The sequence below is a fragment of the Trachemys scripta genome, chromosome 24 (genome assembly GCF_013100865.1).
Source record: "Trachemys scripta elegans isolate TJP31775 chromosome 24, CAS_Tse_1.0, whole genome shotgun sequence".
Classification (NCBI taxonomy): Eukaryota; Metazoa; Chordata; order Testudines; family Emydidae; genus Trachemys; species Trachemys scripta.
In genome coordinates this window covers 3,965,223-3,980,266 of record NC_048321.1, presented here as the reverse complement: position 1 = coordinate 3,980,266, position 15,044 = coordinate 3,965,223, and the positions used below count along the sequence as shown (strand labels likewise).

General features: G+C 59.4%; 2 protein-coding genes across 3 annotated transcripts in view; both read right to left on the bottom strand.

Annotated features, from left to right (window-relative positions):
• FCER1G (Fc fragment of IgE receptor Ig) overlaps positions 1 to 10,199 on the bottom strand; it is a 27,012-nt gene extending 16,813 nt beyond the window's left edge. The window contains exon 1 of one of the 2 annotated variants that reach the window (XM_034756856.1): positions 9,644 to 10,199. In XM_034756856.1, the coding sequence (XP_034612747.1) occupies positions 9,644 to 9,734 (91 nt within the window). In that variant the 5' untranslated portion in view covers positions 9,735 to 10,199. The remainder of the gene's footprint in view (positions 1 to 9,643) is intronic. The other variant, XM_034756855.1, reaches the window with a different exon arrangement.
• A 4,209-nt stretch (positions 10,200 to 14,408) lies between these two features.
• Positions 14,409 to 15,044, bottom strand: part of NDUFS2 (NADH:ubiquinone oxidoreductase core subunit S2) — a gene marked incomplete in the record, with an annotated part of 23,762 nt that continues 23,126 nt past the window's right edge. Inside the window, 1 exon segment of the mRNA XM_034756629.1 lies at positions 14,409 to 14,628. Within this exon segment, the coding sequence (XP_034612520.1) occupies positions 14,591 to 14,628 (38 nt within the window).

Here is a 15,044-nt window from a genome sequence, read left to right as displayed (position 1 = left end):
GGTGCTGGGCCGGGGGCTCGGCCGGCGGTGCTCGGGGGGGGCCGGTGCCGGGCCGGGCCGGGGGGCTCGGCCGGCGGCTCGGGTGCCGGGTGCCGGCGGTGCTCGGGGGGGCCGGGTCGGGGACTCGGGTGCCGGGTCGGGGGCTCGGCCGGCGGTGCCGGGCCGGGCCGGGGGCTCGGGGGACGGGCTGGGGACCTGCGGTGCCGGGGGTGGGCCGTGCCTCCTCCCCCCCCACCTTACCTGCTTCAGGCTTCCCGCGACTCAAATGTTCGCGGGAAGCAGGGGAGGGGGCGGAGACTTTGGGGAGGGGGCGGGGTTGGGGCGGGGGCGGGGCGGGGCTGGGAGCGGGGTTGGGGCCCCTTTAAAGTGTCCTCCTTTCGGAGGCACTAAATATGGTAACCCTAGATTAACACACAGTCTCATGGGGCCTGTGCTCAGGGGCCTCCACCAATTTGGGGGCCCCAGACTCCAGCCACCGGGCTTTGGGCTCAGGCCCCGGGATCTGACCGCGGGGCTTTGGGATCTGGCTGTGGGCTCTGGCCCTGGGCTCATCCCCCCACTCTCCCCTGCCAGTGCCCCAGCCTCTGCTGCCTACTCTGGTACCAAGTCTTTGTCCAGGTGGTGGCAGGCTTTGTCTCCCGGCCACAGGGCCCCGGGCTCTGGCCCTGAGCTCACCAAGCCCCCGCATCGCCCCTGGCCCACGTTGCCACCTCTGGCCCCATGGGGCTTCGGGCTTTCGGGCTCCCACCCCTGGCCATTTGGCAGTGGGGGCTAGCCTCAGGCTCCCCTAGCCCCCGCTGCCCAGGGCCAGTGCAACCATTTAGGCGACCTAGGCGGTTGCCTAGGGCGCTAGGATTTGGGGGGCGCCATTTTCTTCAGCAGCGACCGCGGCAGCCGGATCTTTGGCCACCCTGGTCACCGCCAATCAGCTCAGGCACCGCAAGTCTGGGAGGCGGGAGAAGTGAAGCAGCCACGGCATGCTCGGGGAGGAGGTGGGGCAGGGGTGAGCTGGGGCAGGGGGGGGAGAGCTGCCGCAGAGGGGGCGCCTCAGGGCGGAGGGGGGGAGCTGCTGCGGGGGGGCTCCTCAGGACGGGGGCTCGGGGATGGGGGGGCGCAAGGTGGAAGTTTCACCTAGGGCGCGAAACATCCTTCCACCGGCCCTGCCGCTGCCACCTCCTCCGTACCCTCATCACCCCCCCCATCCCCACTGGCCCCCGCTGCCTCTCCTGGCCCCCTATCCATTCCACCCAGAGCCGGCTCCAACTTTTTTGCCGCCCCAAGCAGCGAAGCGGGGGGGGGGGGGAGAGATAAAGCCGATCGGCAGCACTTCGGCGGCAGCTCAATCACGCCGCTTCATTCTTCTGCTGCAATTCGGTGGCGGGTCCTTCGCTCCCTCTCTTCCTCTTCGGCAGCAGCTCAAAGAGGAAGAGAGGGACTGAGGGACCCGCCGCCAAATTGCCGCTGAAGACCCGGATGTGCTGCCCCTTTCCATTGGCCGCCCCAGGCACCTGCTTCCTTCGCTGGTGCCTGGACCCGGCCCTGATTCCACCATCGCCTCTGGCTCCCACTGCCTCCCTACCAGCCTCCCCATCCAGAGCTTAATGTGTCCCCAGGCTTGCCGGGGCTGAGTAAGTCTGCTGTGAAAAGTAATATCTGTATGTTTGTTATTGTCACTTTTTCACAGCAGACTTAGTAGCTACCTGGGAGGCTGGGAAAACGGGTATTAACAGACAAGGATCACTTGTCACAGCAGCAGACTTAGCAAGTCTAAAAACAACTGATTCCTGTAACACTAGTGTGGCCAGATTAGCAGGGAACCCCTGTGTGTTCTGGTATGGATTATATCTAGCCAGATTCATTTTCTATGTGGAAAAATTGAGCAGTTAATTTAGGCATAATGAACTAGGATCTGATTTGCTTCGTTATTAACGCAGTGTGTAAACACTGAGTGGAGTCTTTGTGTTAATGCATTTTGATACATTCGTGTTTTAATGGGGCGTGGGGCAGACAAATGTTCTTTGTGCCCAGGACCCCAATAAATCTTAATCCACCGCTGTCTGCTACTGGTAAAGAGATAGGACATAACAAGAGGGCAATAGGGTGTACCTTGGGGAGCCACCTTCTGGGTACAGGGAATGTAACGACACTGCCCAAGGCGGCTTCCCAGAGGTTGCGATCGGAGTGAACTTTCTTCCAGAGCTATATTATTTTATTGGCTCATAGTAATAAACCTGACTGACATTATTATTTGGTCTCTTGAACATATTTAGTAACAAGCCAAAGCGTGGGCAAGCAACTGACTATACAAATTATCAACAGTGTGTGTATAAGTGTGCATGTGTGCACACAGGTGTGAGTGTATATGCATGCACACAGGTATGTGTCTGTGCATGCACAGGTGTGTGCTTGCATGCAGGTCTGTGTGCACACAGGTACATGTGTATGTGTGTGGGGGGTGTATGTGCATGCAGGTGTGTGTATGGGTATGTGTGCATTCATGCACACAAATATGTGTGTGTATGTGTGCATGCAGGTACGTGTGCATGCACACAGGTATGTGTGTATATCTGTGTGCACACGCGTGTGCGCGCTTGTGTATGAAATCATCACTTCATAACCCCTGTGCACTGCCCAGACAGTGACCCCTCCAGTCCACCCAAACAAGCCTTATGCATTTCTATCTTTGCTGTCAGACCTCTCGCTCTCTCGCACACGCATGCTCACTCTCTCACACACACACTCTCACTCACTCTTGCTCTCTCGCACATGCACTCTTGCACTCTCTGGCACATGGACTCTCGCTCAGTCTCACTCTCTTGCTCACTCGCACATGCACTCTCGCTCTCTTGCACATGCACTCTTGCTCACTCTTGCTCTCTCGCACATGCACTCTCTCGCACATGGATTCTCGCTCAGTCTCGCTCTCTCGCTCACTCTCGGTCTCTCGCACTTGCACTCTCGCTCGCTCTGGCTCTCTCGCTCTGGTTTTGGACTCTCAGTCAGGTCAGGTTTGTCACTGATATAATCCAGACACCAGGAAACACAGGAGCTCAACAGCAGGACGGGTACGACAAAGGGAGTTGGCCTGAACATCAGCCAAACACAGCGCAGGTGCTTGGCAGAAACGCACACAAGGGAAAGCCCAGCAGCTCAGCTCCAGCACTCTGCTGGTAGAGCAGGGGCAGAGACAGGCTGCAGCAGCGTCTTCCTCATCCCAAGTACAGAGAGGGCTCCCCCACCGCTCTCTGCACAGAGGTGCCTGCTACAATACCTCATTTCCAAAGCAGTAAGGAAAGGGGGTGTCAGGATGTGGTCTAGTGCAGGGGTTATCAACCTTTTTCTTTTTACCCCCTCCCCGCCCACAACCTGCTATAAAAACTCCACGGCCCACCTTCCTGGGCCATAGTAACTGGTCTTCTGCATTTAAAAGCCAGGGTCGGCGTGGGGGGGTAGCAAGCAGAGCAATTGTCTGGGGCCCCACGCCACAGGTGGCCCCCATGAAGCTATATTGCTCAGGCTTCAGCTTCAGCCCGGAGTGGTGGAGCTCAGAACTGTGGGCTTCAGCCCCATGTGGTGAGTCTTTGGCTTTCTACCCTGAGTCTAATGCAGGCCCTGCTTGGTGCCCCCCCCTCCCCCCCAAAACCTGCTCGCAGCCCAGACCCTTGGTTGAGAACCACTGGTCTAGTGGTTGGAACGTGGGAGGAGCCATCAGTGGACGTAGATTCTATTTCTGGCTCTGGCCCTGCTTTGTGCCTCAGTTTCCCCATCTGTAAATTAGTGCTACTAACACCAAGCCCCTTCCCCAAGGGTTCAGTTTATTATTGCGTCAAAGCTGCTCAGAGTCCTGCAGGCAGGAGATGCCGCAGAAGGGCACAGGGTGGGGAAGATACCCAGTGCCTTCCTTTGGGTATTAAAGACCATCTTTGGTAAGAGCTCTGTAATCCCTGCCAGTCGGCCCAGAAGGGGTTGGAGGCGGTACTCCCCCGGCCTGAGGGCTGTGCCAGCAGCGGGCGAGGTGGCGTGATCAGGGTACCCTGGCTCCCCTCTCCCCACACGTAAGTGCAGGACCCTGGCAAGGAAAGGGCAACTTGTGCCACGAAGGGCTTTGCTGGAGCACTCAGAGGAACGTGTCAGCCCAGTGCTGCTCGGTGCCAGATACGATGCGCGTGGCCCTCACAGCTCTAGTCATAACAGTGAGACTCCGCCCGTTAGCAAAGGCTTTTCCTGGCCATCCCTGGCTGACTGAGCCGCCTCCCTCCTGCCGCTGGGCTGCCTGGCACGGGCAGGGGTCTGACTGGCAGGGAGGGAGGAGACTTGAGATAGCGGCAGAGCTAGGAACACAGGCGTCCTGGCTCTGCAGGCCACGATCCACCCACTAGAGCCTGGCACCTTTTGGCCCTTGAGGGCCTTTTCTCCCCCATTCCTCAGCGAGGACAGGGCTGAGACCCCCCGGCTTGGGGTGGATGCTATCAAGACCTCTCCTCTAAACCCCAAGCTGTTTTCATTCGCCCCCCTTGCCAGGCCTTAGCCAGCACATATACCTGCCACTCCGTCACTGCTGGGGCTTGTCATGCTGGACAGGACGCAGCAGTGGGTGTGCCATGGGCGGCCGGGGGAGTGCAGGGAACTCACTGTGCTGCTCGTAGCTAGAGCAGTGCATGCCCCAGCAGCTTCTGCCATGGGGGCAGCCCCAGAATTTGGGGGTTGAACCAACCCAGTCTGCAAGTTTCCCCTGGTTTGGAATGATGGGGGCCCTTGAAATCAGACACCAGCCAGGCTGGCCGGTCTGTGTTGTCACCCAGTCGGGGGCTCCTCGGTGCACGTCACACTCTCTTGGGCAGGGTTGTGGGGAGATGGGCCCCACAGCCCACCTGGTCCCTGTGGTTAAGCCTGAGCTCATCCCGTTATCCCAGCCAAACTGATAAAGCAGCTACCGGTGGGCACATGAGGGCAGCTGCACTGCAGAGAAGCCCACTGGAGCACCCAGTACCTTGCCATGGCAGTGTATCCGTAAAGGTAGGGAGGCCCCAGGCCCCACCCGGGCAGACCCCTCAATGCTGCTGCAAACAGCTTCCCCAGATACCCTAGGAGATCCCACAAACACCCTGTCCTCAATCTGACCCCAGGAGCTCAGTCTGTCTTTCAGCCTCCCTCACAACACACCTAGGAAGGAAGGAACCATCCCCATTTTACTGATGGGAAACTGAGGCCCAGCGAGACCAGGCAGTGCAGGGAGTCTGTGGCCAAACTGGGAATTAAACCCAGGGCTCCCAAGTCGTAATCCAGCCTCCTCCCGGGAACTGTGGCTGCCGGCTCCTGCTGAGGTCCGCAGCTGAGCACCCAGGGCTCTCGGCCACCCTCTGGCACAGCAACTGCAGGGGCTGATGTGTGGCAGGAACCAGACTTGGCCATAACCCAACACTTTGGAAACGCTGGATCTCAAAGAGGCCTGAACAAAGCGCCCGATCCTGCAGGGCTCTGCGTGCCCCACAGGATCAGACCCCCAGGTCACACACTGGGGACGGCTGGTGTGAAGGGCTCTAGCTGGGAACCCAAAAGCAAAGAGAGAGAAAATAGAGCTACACTGCGTGGGCTGGAGCAGGGGCCTGAGACAACAAGCTCACTTGGTACACGATCCTCCCTGTAGCCTGAGGGATCTGGACCTGGGTCTCCGTCCCGGCCCCGCTCTACGGGTGTGGGACAGGGAGCTGGTTAGATGGGCCCTCGGACTCTGGCAGCAGCAAACAGCTTCAGTTCTAGCACCTGGACTCGCTTCATTTCCTGCTTCTGGAAGCTCCTGGCCCAGAGACTTTTCTGGACTCCTGGGGCTGACTCTGGTTTCACCGGCTCCTCTGCAACACGCGGGTGGCTACGGGAGAGACCTGAGAGTCCCCAGTCAAGCTCTGAGGGCTGAGCCGCCATCTCGCTCACTGCGCTGGCAGCCCCACTGGGCGCGGGCAGGGAGAGCGGCATTTGCTGTAGGGAAGATTAGCCAGCGCCAGCTGATGGGCCCTGCTCAGTGCAGGCCATTGGAGCGGGAGTGAATGCAAGGACTGCAGTTCCCATTTAGGGCCAGTCCCAAGCGGGGAGGCAGAGATGGCGGCTGGGCCATGTAGCCAGTGGGGGGAGGGAAGAGAGAGCCCGGCAGGGAAATGCGCTGGGCACCAGTAGGGGGACTGGGCTAGAAGAGAAATGACCTGTACTGCTATTATTATCCCTCTCCTGTGCACCACTACCCCGTATGTTCAGGCTCAGAGGCTCCCATTGTAATTAGCAATAATTAACAATGTCTCCCTCCACTCCCAACCCCCCTCTCTACAGTTAGCATCTGAAATGGACTGAGAGGGGCAGCCCAGGGCATTTGTGAGCACGTGGGCTGAAATCCCAGGGGCAGCTTTGCCTGTGGCTCCAGTGGAGTTGGATTTATCGCAGGGCACCTTTCTCTGCTGGGACTAAATCAATGAGGAATTGATGGGAAAGGATTCATAAATTCCAAGGCCAGGAAGGACCATTGTGCTCACCTAGTCTGACCTCCTGGGTAACCCAGCCCAGAGACCTGTCCCCAGATAATTCCTAGAGCAGAGCTGTTTGACAATTCTTAGATCAAGATTCTCTGTGATGGAGCATCCGTTGGCACCCTGGTAAGCTAGTCCAATGGTTAATTACTCTCACTGTTAAAAATTTACACCTTATTTCCGTGTAAATTGGTCTAGCTTCAACTTCCAGCCATTGGATCATGTTCGACCTTTCTCGGCTAGACGGAAGAGCCCGTTATTAAGTATTTGTTCCCCAGGTAGATATGTATAGATATTTACCCTTAGCCTTCTCTTTGTTAAGCTAAATAGACTGAGCTCCTTGTGTCTCTTGCTACAAGGCAGGTTTTCTAATCCTTTAATCATTCCTGTGGCTCTTCTCTGCCCCCGCTCCAACTGATCAACATCCTCCTTGAATTGTGGACACCAGAACTGGACATAGGATCCCAGCAGCGGTTGCACCAGTGCCAAACAGAGGTAAAATAACCTCTCTGCTCCAAATTGAGATTCCCCTGTTTATGCATCCCAGGATTGCTTTAGGTCACCACATTGCACTGGGAGCTCATGTTCCGCTGATTATCCACCACGACTCCCAAATCTTTCTCACAGTCCCTGCTTCCCAGGATCGAGTCCCCCATCCTGTAAGTACGGCTGCACTCTTTGTTCCTAGCTGTGTGCATTTACATGTAGCCGTATTAAAACATATTGTTGGCTTGTGCCCAAGTACCAAGCGATCCAGATCACTCTGTGTCAGTGACCTGTCCTCTTCATTTACCACTGCCCCAATTATAGTGTCATCTGCAAACTTTACGAAGGATGATTTTATGTTTTCTTCCAGGTCATTGATAGAAAAGTTAAATAACATAGGGCCAAGAACTGATCCCTGCGGGACCTCACTAGAAACACACCCGCTCGATGACGATTCCGCATTTACAATGACAAGTGGAGACCTATCCGATTTTTAATCAAACTGTCATGCGGTATCACGCCAAACACCTCACAGAAGAGTTAGGACGATTACATCAACACTGTTACTTTTATCAACCAAACGTGTAATCTCATCAAAAACAGATATCCCATTCCTTTGACAGGATCTACTTTCCATACAGCCGAGCTCCCAAGTCTGAGTCTGGAATCCCGTCCCTGGGTTTGTTTGGATCCCGAGTGAGGATCCCTTCTCAACCCTTCCAGCCTCAAAAGCCAGAGGCAGAACACACACATCATGGGCAAGGGGTTACACCCATCCCCTGGCCAGGCTGGCTTCCCATTCTTATTTAATCACTCCCTCCCCCCATGCACCCTGCTCCCGTTCCCCAGCCAGGGCCCATCCACCCATTTCCCAGATCTCAGGGGGAGACAGTGGAGCGATTCAGTCAATCGGCTGGCAGCGAAGGGGGGTGTTCCAGGACCTGGTGCGATGCCTTCGGATGGCACCCCTAGAATGCTTCCATATTCCAGACAGACTGGGCTGGGGGGCGGGAGCTCAGGAGGGGGCATCTGGGATGGGCAGGAAAAGAAGGGGAAGATCCCAAAGTACTTCCCACACTGGGTCCCAGCAGCCCCACAGGGGTGGGGCAGCCAGGCGACGATCCCATTGCAGGCAGCGATAGGGAGGCGGGGAAATGTGGGAGGGAGGATTTCTGTGCAAACCCTGACTTTTCAGAGAGTGCCCCAGGATCTGCAGGGTCCAGGCTGAGGGAACAGGGCTGGGGAGAGGGTCTCAGCCCAAAGGGGAGATGCTAGAGAAAAGGGGAGGCTTCTCCATTGAGAGAGGGTCTATGACACACACGTGTGCCGAGATGGGGTTGGCAGAGGGGCCGTGTGGGGCAGAGGGGGGTCAAGGCGAGCTGCGTGGGGCTGAGCAAGGATGGCAGGGAGCTGGGAAGTGATTCCCCCAGTCCTAGAGCTGGAACCACACTGGCTCCGGGCGCGTCTGTGACCGAGTGACGGGAGCCCTCGGGGTAGGGTGACCAGATGTCCCGATTTTATAGGGACACTCCCAATATTTGGGGCTTTTTCTTATATAGGCTCCTATTACCCCCCACCCCCATCCCGATTTTTCACACTTGCTGTCTGGTCACCCTGCCTCGGGGAGCAGCCGGCCTGTGCGATTGTTACTGAGGCTGACTGTGGAGAGCCTGGGGCCTGCAAATGCCGACATGCAAACAAGGGCCAAGGGAACTGGCCCCACCCCAGCCCGGCTTCCCCTGGAACGTAACTCAGGACAGCAGCTGTCAGCAGGGCCTGGTCCGTGCCCAGCCGGGGGCACAACACTGGATCTTTGCCCCACTCCAGGGCCACAGCTGCGCGTGGAGCTCCCATTAACAAGCCAAGTGAAACCATCTGGGTGTCATAGGGGCTGCTGGGCAGGGGGGTCGCTCGTTTGGGTGTGACTGGCTTCCACTTGCCACTGGCCCCAGCCTGCCCTGGGAGCTGCTCGGAGGGGTTTCACTTTCGGCACAGGGTGTCCAGCCTCGCAGCAGGAGGAGGGTGCAGAACAAAGCAAGAAGCTGCCCCCAGAACTGCCCCTAAAAGCTCAAGCCACAGCACGTTGCTGTCCTGTGCCACTGGCAGGACGGCCCTGGAGGCGCCGGTTTGGCGCAGGCCCCTTCGCCTCACGGCCGCCCCCAGCGCTGCGTGACCCCTGAGACGCCAGCCCTGCCAGTCAAACCTGCACTCAGCCCCATTTCCAGGCCCCTAAAAGCCTCCAAGGGTCTTAGTCACCAACTCCTTCAGGTCTGAAGAACGAGCACTGCCTCGTTAGAGGCGCCCGGCCCAGCGCTGGCTCCTCCAGAGCCAGAGGGGAAAGCAGCCCCCCACCCCCACCGCAGAGCCCACACACCCCGGGCCCCGCGTTCAGAACCAGCCCTCGACAGGCTCCCCAGGCGCAGGGTTGGGCAGGACCCAGCGAGGCCCAATCACGGGCTCAGGCCTGTTCCCGGCCAAGTGCCGCCTCCTCCGGCTCTTGGGCTTTTGAAAGACTCGGGGCCTCATCCCCGGCCTTGCCGAGCCCCTCCCCGAGGTTGCGCTCAGCTTGCCCTGCACACGAGGCCTACCCCTGCGAGAAAGGCCAGAGCCCTGGGGCCACCCACGATGCTCCCCGCCCCTACCTGCGCCTTCAGCCCTGAGGAGCAGCAGCAGGCCGGCCACGAGCCACATCTTCATCCTGGTTGGCGGGGTCAAGCCAAGGAGCCCCCGCATGAGTCCGATCGCTCTCTCGTTGGGGCTGGGATGGCAAAGGCAGCAGCGACTGCTCCGATCCGGCTGCTCGGCGGAGACGCACTGTCCGGTGTGAGCTGGGTTCTGCGATTGACTCAGCAAGACGCCCCACAACCACAGAGCAACGCCTTCCTGCACTCACCACTCGCTCCTTAACTCTTCACACGGCCAAGCCCTGCAAAGTTCCCTTTTCTCCAGGCTGTGGTTGCATTAGGGAACTGGCCAGGGTTCACATGGGCCCAGGTCCCTTCCCAGAAGGGGCAGGGTGGGAGACCACTGGTAATTGCTCAAGCACTGGCGGAGCTGTGTATCCAACGGCTGGGTGATGCCATTGACCCAAGCCACTGAGGGGCCCTTTGGGGCTGGCTAGGGCTCAGATGGGGGGCTAGTGCGTCAGGCTGGTTTGAATCTGTCCCCGGCACTGCTCTTGCCAGGCTCCATCCCAGCGCCCGTGTGGTCCCCCTAGATAACGCTCTCCAAGCACTGCGCTCTGCCCTGGGGACTGCTGGGTTTCAAACCAGGTTCCTGGAGAGGCGGCGCCCAGAGCCGAATGCCACGGCTGGGTTTGACCTAGCCCGGCTGGGGTCGTTCACACCTCACGCCATGGAGTTGCAACAGATCCGGTCCGGCACCTTGCTGAGAGGCTCTGCCCTTCCCACAGGGCCTGGCCCAGCCCCCAACTCCTCACCAGCCGCCCCCTGGCTCCAGACTCGGCGCACAGGCCGAGTCCTTCCTAACCTCTAGGCCTCAGGACCAGAGTGACCTGCCCCTGCCCTGGTGCCCTGCCTGGCAGGGGCCCATTCCCTGCTAATTAGAACCAGGCTGGGGCCAGAACTGTCTGCCTCCCTCCCTGCGGCTGCCTCAAGCATCCTTTGCCAAGCCCCTTGGCCAGCCTGTGCCCTCTCCTCTCCTCCGCAGCTGGGCCTGGCTACTCTGGGCTGGGCACGGGGGCCCTAGCTCCAGCTAGCTGGACTCTCCTTAACTCTGTTGGGTTCTGACTGGACGCGGACCCTCCCCTGGGGTCCTAGGAGGAGGCTAAAGGCATTCCCGTCCAGTGTGCCTGGCTCACACGGGCTGCAGGACAAGCAGGATCAGGCCCTGGGGGCTGTGCAGCAAATCCAACTTTCAAGGGAAAAAACAAGTCTTTTAAAAAAAATCTGTTAAAATCGTGCCCCACCCTGAAGGGTCTGCGCCCCCTGGGGAGCCTGGTGGGGGCAGAAATGCAGCGGCTGGTGAGAACAGGGGGGTTGGAGAAAGAAGGCTACGGGCACTCCTTGTGGCCCCCCAGCACAGGGCCTGGGTGACACACCCACTGAGCTGGGGAAGCAGCTGGTTACCACAGGTCTGACAGAGCTGTGACAAACACAATATTATCTCTGCATGTGACATCCTAGAGCGGCTTTATCTTGGCATCAGTTTCCAGGGCTCGGAGGAAATGCCCATCTGCAGCCAGAGGCATTTGCACGAGTTTGCAGCGCTCCGGATCCTCTAGGGGCGCTGGGCGCTCGCCCGCACGGCCCTGAAATGGTGACAGAATCCACCCCACCCACAGGCACCAGCATTTCGGCTTCTAAAAAGGGACCCCAGCCCTCAGGACTGAAAACGTGCCGTGAGCATAACCGGCAGCGTCAGGGCAGTAACTGAACTTCGTGGCTCCCACCCCCTGCCCCCAAGAGCTGGGTACCCACATTGGGACTGAGACCAGCCCCAGGAGTTTCACAGGAGCCAGCTCCAACCAGCGCAGCCAGCGTTCGCTGGTTGGGAGCCCTGGGCACCCCACACTGGTGTCCCAGGATATTTAATCCAGCCTGAGTCTAGCCCAGTGCTGGAGTGGCCCCGAGGCTCCTGCCCCCTCCCCACGGCTCCGCTGCTCCCAGCCGTGCCACGAATGCATCTCTATGGTGCATGGCCCCGCGGAGGGGGTCAGGAGCTGATCAAAGGGTATGGGGGAGGGGGCGTAAAGCAGGATTCATGGCAGCTGTATTTATCCGCCCACATACACACTGTTTGGTTTGTGCCCATCCCTGAGCCGGACAGTGGGACAGGCGTCATGCTGGGCTCTCGCCCTTCAGGCTGAGAGGAGGATTGCAGCCCCCAGGGGGGAGCTGAAACATTGGTATCCCCCCTCCAAGCACCTCCCCCTGCACATGCCTGCTTTACCACCTCTGACACATGGCATAACACTGAGATCCCAGCCTGGGAAGGGGAAGGAAGGGCCCTGACCATGAGTCACCATCAGCACAGCCAGTTCCCACTGGCACCAGGACAGGGACCTGTAGGCTCAGGTCCTTCTGCTGCCCCCAGCACTAGGCAGTGGCATGCCAGCCAGGAGCCCTCAGACCCTGCCTCTGGGACAAGGATTTTACCTTCCAGATACCACAGAGGAATGGCTTTGGGAGCTCCTGGGGGGAGTGGTAGGGGGTGGCTCTCTCACTAGGCCCGGGCTAAGGTGTTGAACCTGTAACAAAGGGCTCATCTTTCTCACCCGTGTCTTGCTGCAGTGCACCGAGTGCAGGTGTCTTCATTATCGTCCCACTACAATCCTGCCCCTTGCACTCATCAGCTGCCTGGCACCAGCTCTCCAGCCAGGACCGCACCTGACGGCTGGCAGTGAGCCACAACATGGCCCGTCCCTCTGCCCACACACAGCTGGCCACCTGGGCTTCAGAGAGCCCCATCTGAGCCCCCACGAACCGTGGATCCCAGGCCATGCTGCAGCTAGCAGCGCCCCAGTTCCAGGCCTTCATCCCCTGCCGAGCAGATCCGTGGAACAGACGCTGCGAAGGCTGGCACATGAGCGAGTGCACTCCCAGCCTCCCATGGGAGCACATCAGCCCTGGGTGCTCTGTGCCGCTGGCTGGCCCCCCAGGTGCAGCTGCCGGGGTTGGGTTTCCATAGAGTTCAAAGCCAGCAGGGACCATTCTGGTCCTCTGCTCTGAGCTCCTGTTAACACAGGCCTGAGAACCGCCCCCAGCCACTGGTGCTTGGCCTAGAGCAGATCTCGCAGAGACCCCCAGCCTGGATTTAAAGACTCCAGCTGAGGGAGGATGCGCCGTGTCTCCTGAGGCCACTCGTTAGTTACCTTCACTGATGAAAAGCTGGACCTTATTTCTAATCTGCATTTGCCTTCCTTGGGCAAGAAGAAATACCTGACAGTCAGGCCCTTAGAGACTGATCAGGTCACCTCATAAGTGCTGATCGTACCCCAGGAAAGTCAAGTGTCCTTCCCCGCTCCCTCAAGCAGGTTTCCCAGCCCCTAAATCATTCCTGCAGCTCTTTTCTGAGCCCCTTTCTAAGCTGGCACCGGCCTGTTGGCAGGGTGGGGTTCGGCCCTGGACACAGGATGCAGCAAGTAGCGACTACTGCCGTCTCCAGAGGAGATACCACCTCCCTACTCCCGTCTCTACCCAGGAGGAGTGCAGCAGCTCTCGCAGCACCCTGGTAGCTCATCTTCAGCTGGTTCCCCACATCCTTTCCAGTGTCCCCCATTCCAACCCAGCTTCCCTTTGCCTCTGTGTGACCCACACTGTGTTCCTAGCTGCACGGCCTTGGACATGTATCGTTCCACCCCCTGACCAAGGGATCCAGCCCGTGCCACGTACAGCACCTGGCACAGGTTACTGCTCCACCACTGCAGGGCAGGTGCCCATTGTTTTATTTTCCTACTGCCTATTGCTCGAGATACCGAATAGCGTCAGGCTGAGAACAGAGCCCTGCAGGACCCTGCTAGATCCAAGCCCTGGTGTGATGCACCCTCACCTGCAAGTGAGATCTCAGTGACCAGCCCCTGGCTACAGTGACCGTGCAGCGTTCGTGTTTGAACCAGGATGCCAGGGGGGACTAACTCAAAGTGTGTTATGACAGCTGAGACCTTCACCAACCTCCTCCTCCTCCTCAGACAAGGGCTTTGATATCAGAGTGCAGCAGCGCTGGGGTGGAACTGTTGGCAAGGAGCCGGGCTCTGCACCAGCTGGAAGCAAGAGCTGCTTGGGCCACCACGAATGTGCCAGATGTTACAGGCAGGGATGGGCTGGAGGAAGAGCGGGGGGGGGGGGGCGGGAATGAGCGTTTCTTCAGGACCCACCAACACCCCTTACTCCAGCTGGGACTGCAGGGCAGCTTGCCTCAGTCAGGAGTGGAGGGCCCTGGGGAAGGGGCCAGAGGCTGCCCTGGGGGATTCAGAAGGGGGGGGGGGGAAGAGAACATCCCCAGAAGAGCCAGGACTCTCACTGCAGTCTCAGCCTGCAGGGGGAATGGCTGCTCCCCCTCCGCAGTAACAGGAAGTTGCTGGGGGAAGAGCCCACTTCACCCAGCCCAGAGCAAAGTGCTTTATGACAGGGATGCCCCCACACACACTCCACATCCCCCCCTCCCTTCAGACAGTGGAGGTGGGAAGCGCAGGAGCTGAGAGATTTAAGAGGAAACTTGAGGGCTAGAGCAGGGGGCAAGATGCAGGGGGTGAGGAGGGATGCCAGGGGGACAGCCCCACTGGAGCGGTGACGTGGGTGAAAGGAGGCTGCCCCCCCACACACACACACACCCCGAGGCAGCCAACCTCCCCACCCCCCGCTGCACCAGCTAGCCGCCTGCAGCTCCAGCCGTAGGGGAAGGAAGCGATTCCTCATTCACAGTTTCACTTTAAGAACCAAACCGCAGCAGGCTGCAAAGGGAGCTTTATTCACGCAGCCCCATGCACAGAGAGCAGCGAGAGCGCCCAGATGCGCACACACACACACACACACACACACACACACGGCACAACGTCCCGCTCAGACAGGCGCCATGCAGAGGGGTCGATGCACCGGGGCTCGCAGACAGCCGCCCGCAGGCCCAGGAGCTCATCTGTCCACCTCCCCGAAGACGATGTCCTGCGTGCCTGCCGAGGAGAGGGGCCGTTAGATAGGGCAGGGCAGAGACGACTCCTGGCGCCCAGCGAGGCAAAGCCAGTCCTCCTGGCCCCAGGCCCCTCCCCCCACGCCAAGCCCCTTCTTAGGGGGGTCAGGCAGGATGGGCATGGGAGCAGCGTCAGGGAATTGCTGGGGGTTTAGGGCCCGTCAGGCGGTACCGCCAGCCTTGCTTTGGCCAGCAGCCAAACTCCCTCAAGCCCCCTGCAGGGGAGATGGGGCACCCAGCACACCAGCAGGCCCTGTCCCACAGGCTCAAGAGGAGCCAGGGGGCCCAGCACAGCCCCGCTGACTCCAAGCATCGTGCCCCCTGGGACCCCTGGCTCCTCTTGAGCCTGTGGGACAGGGCCTGCTGGTGTGCTGGGTGCCCCATCTCCCCTGCAGGGGG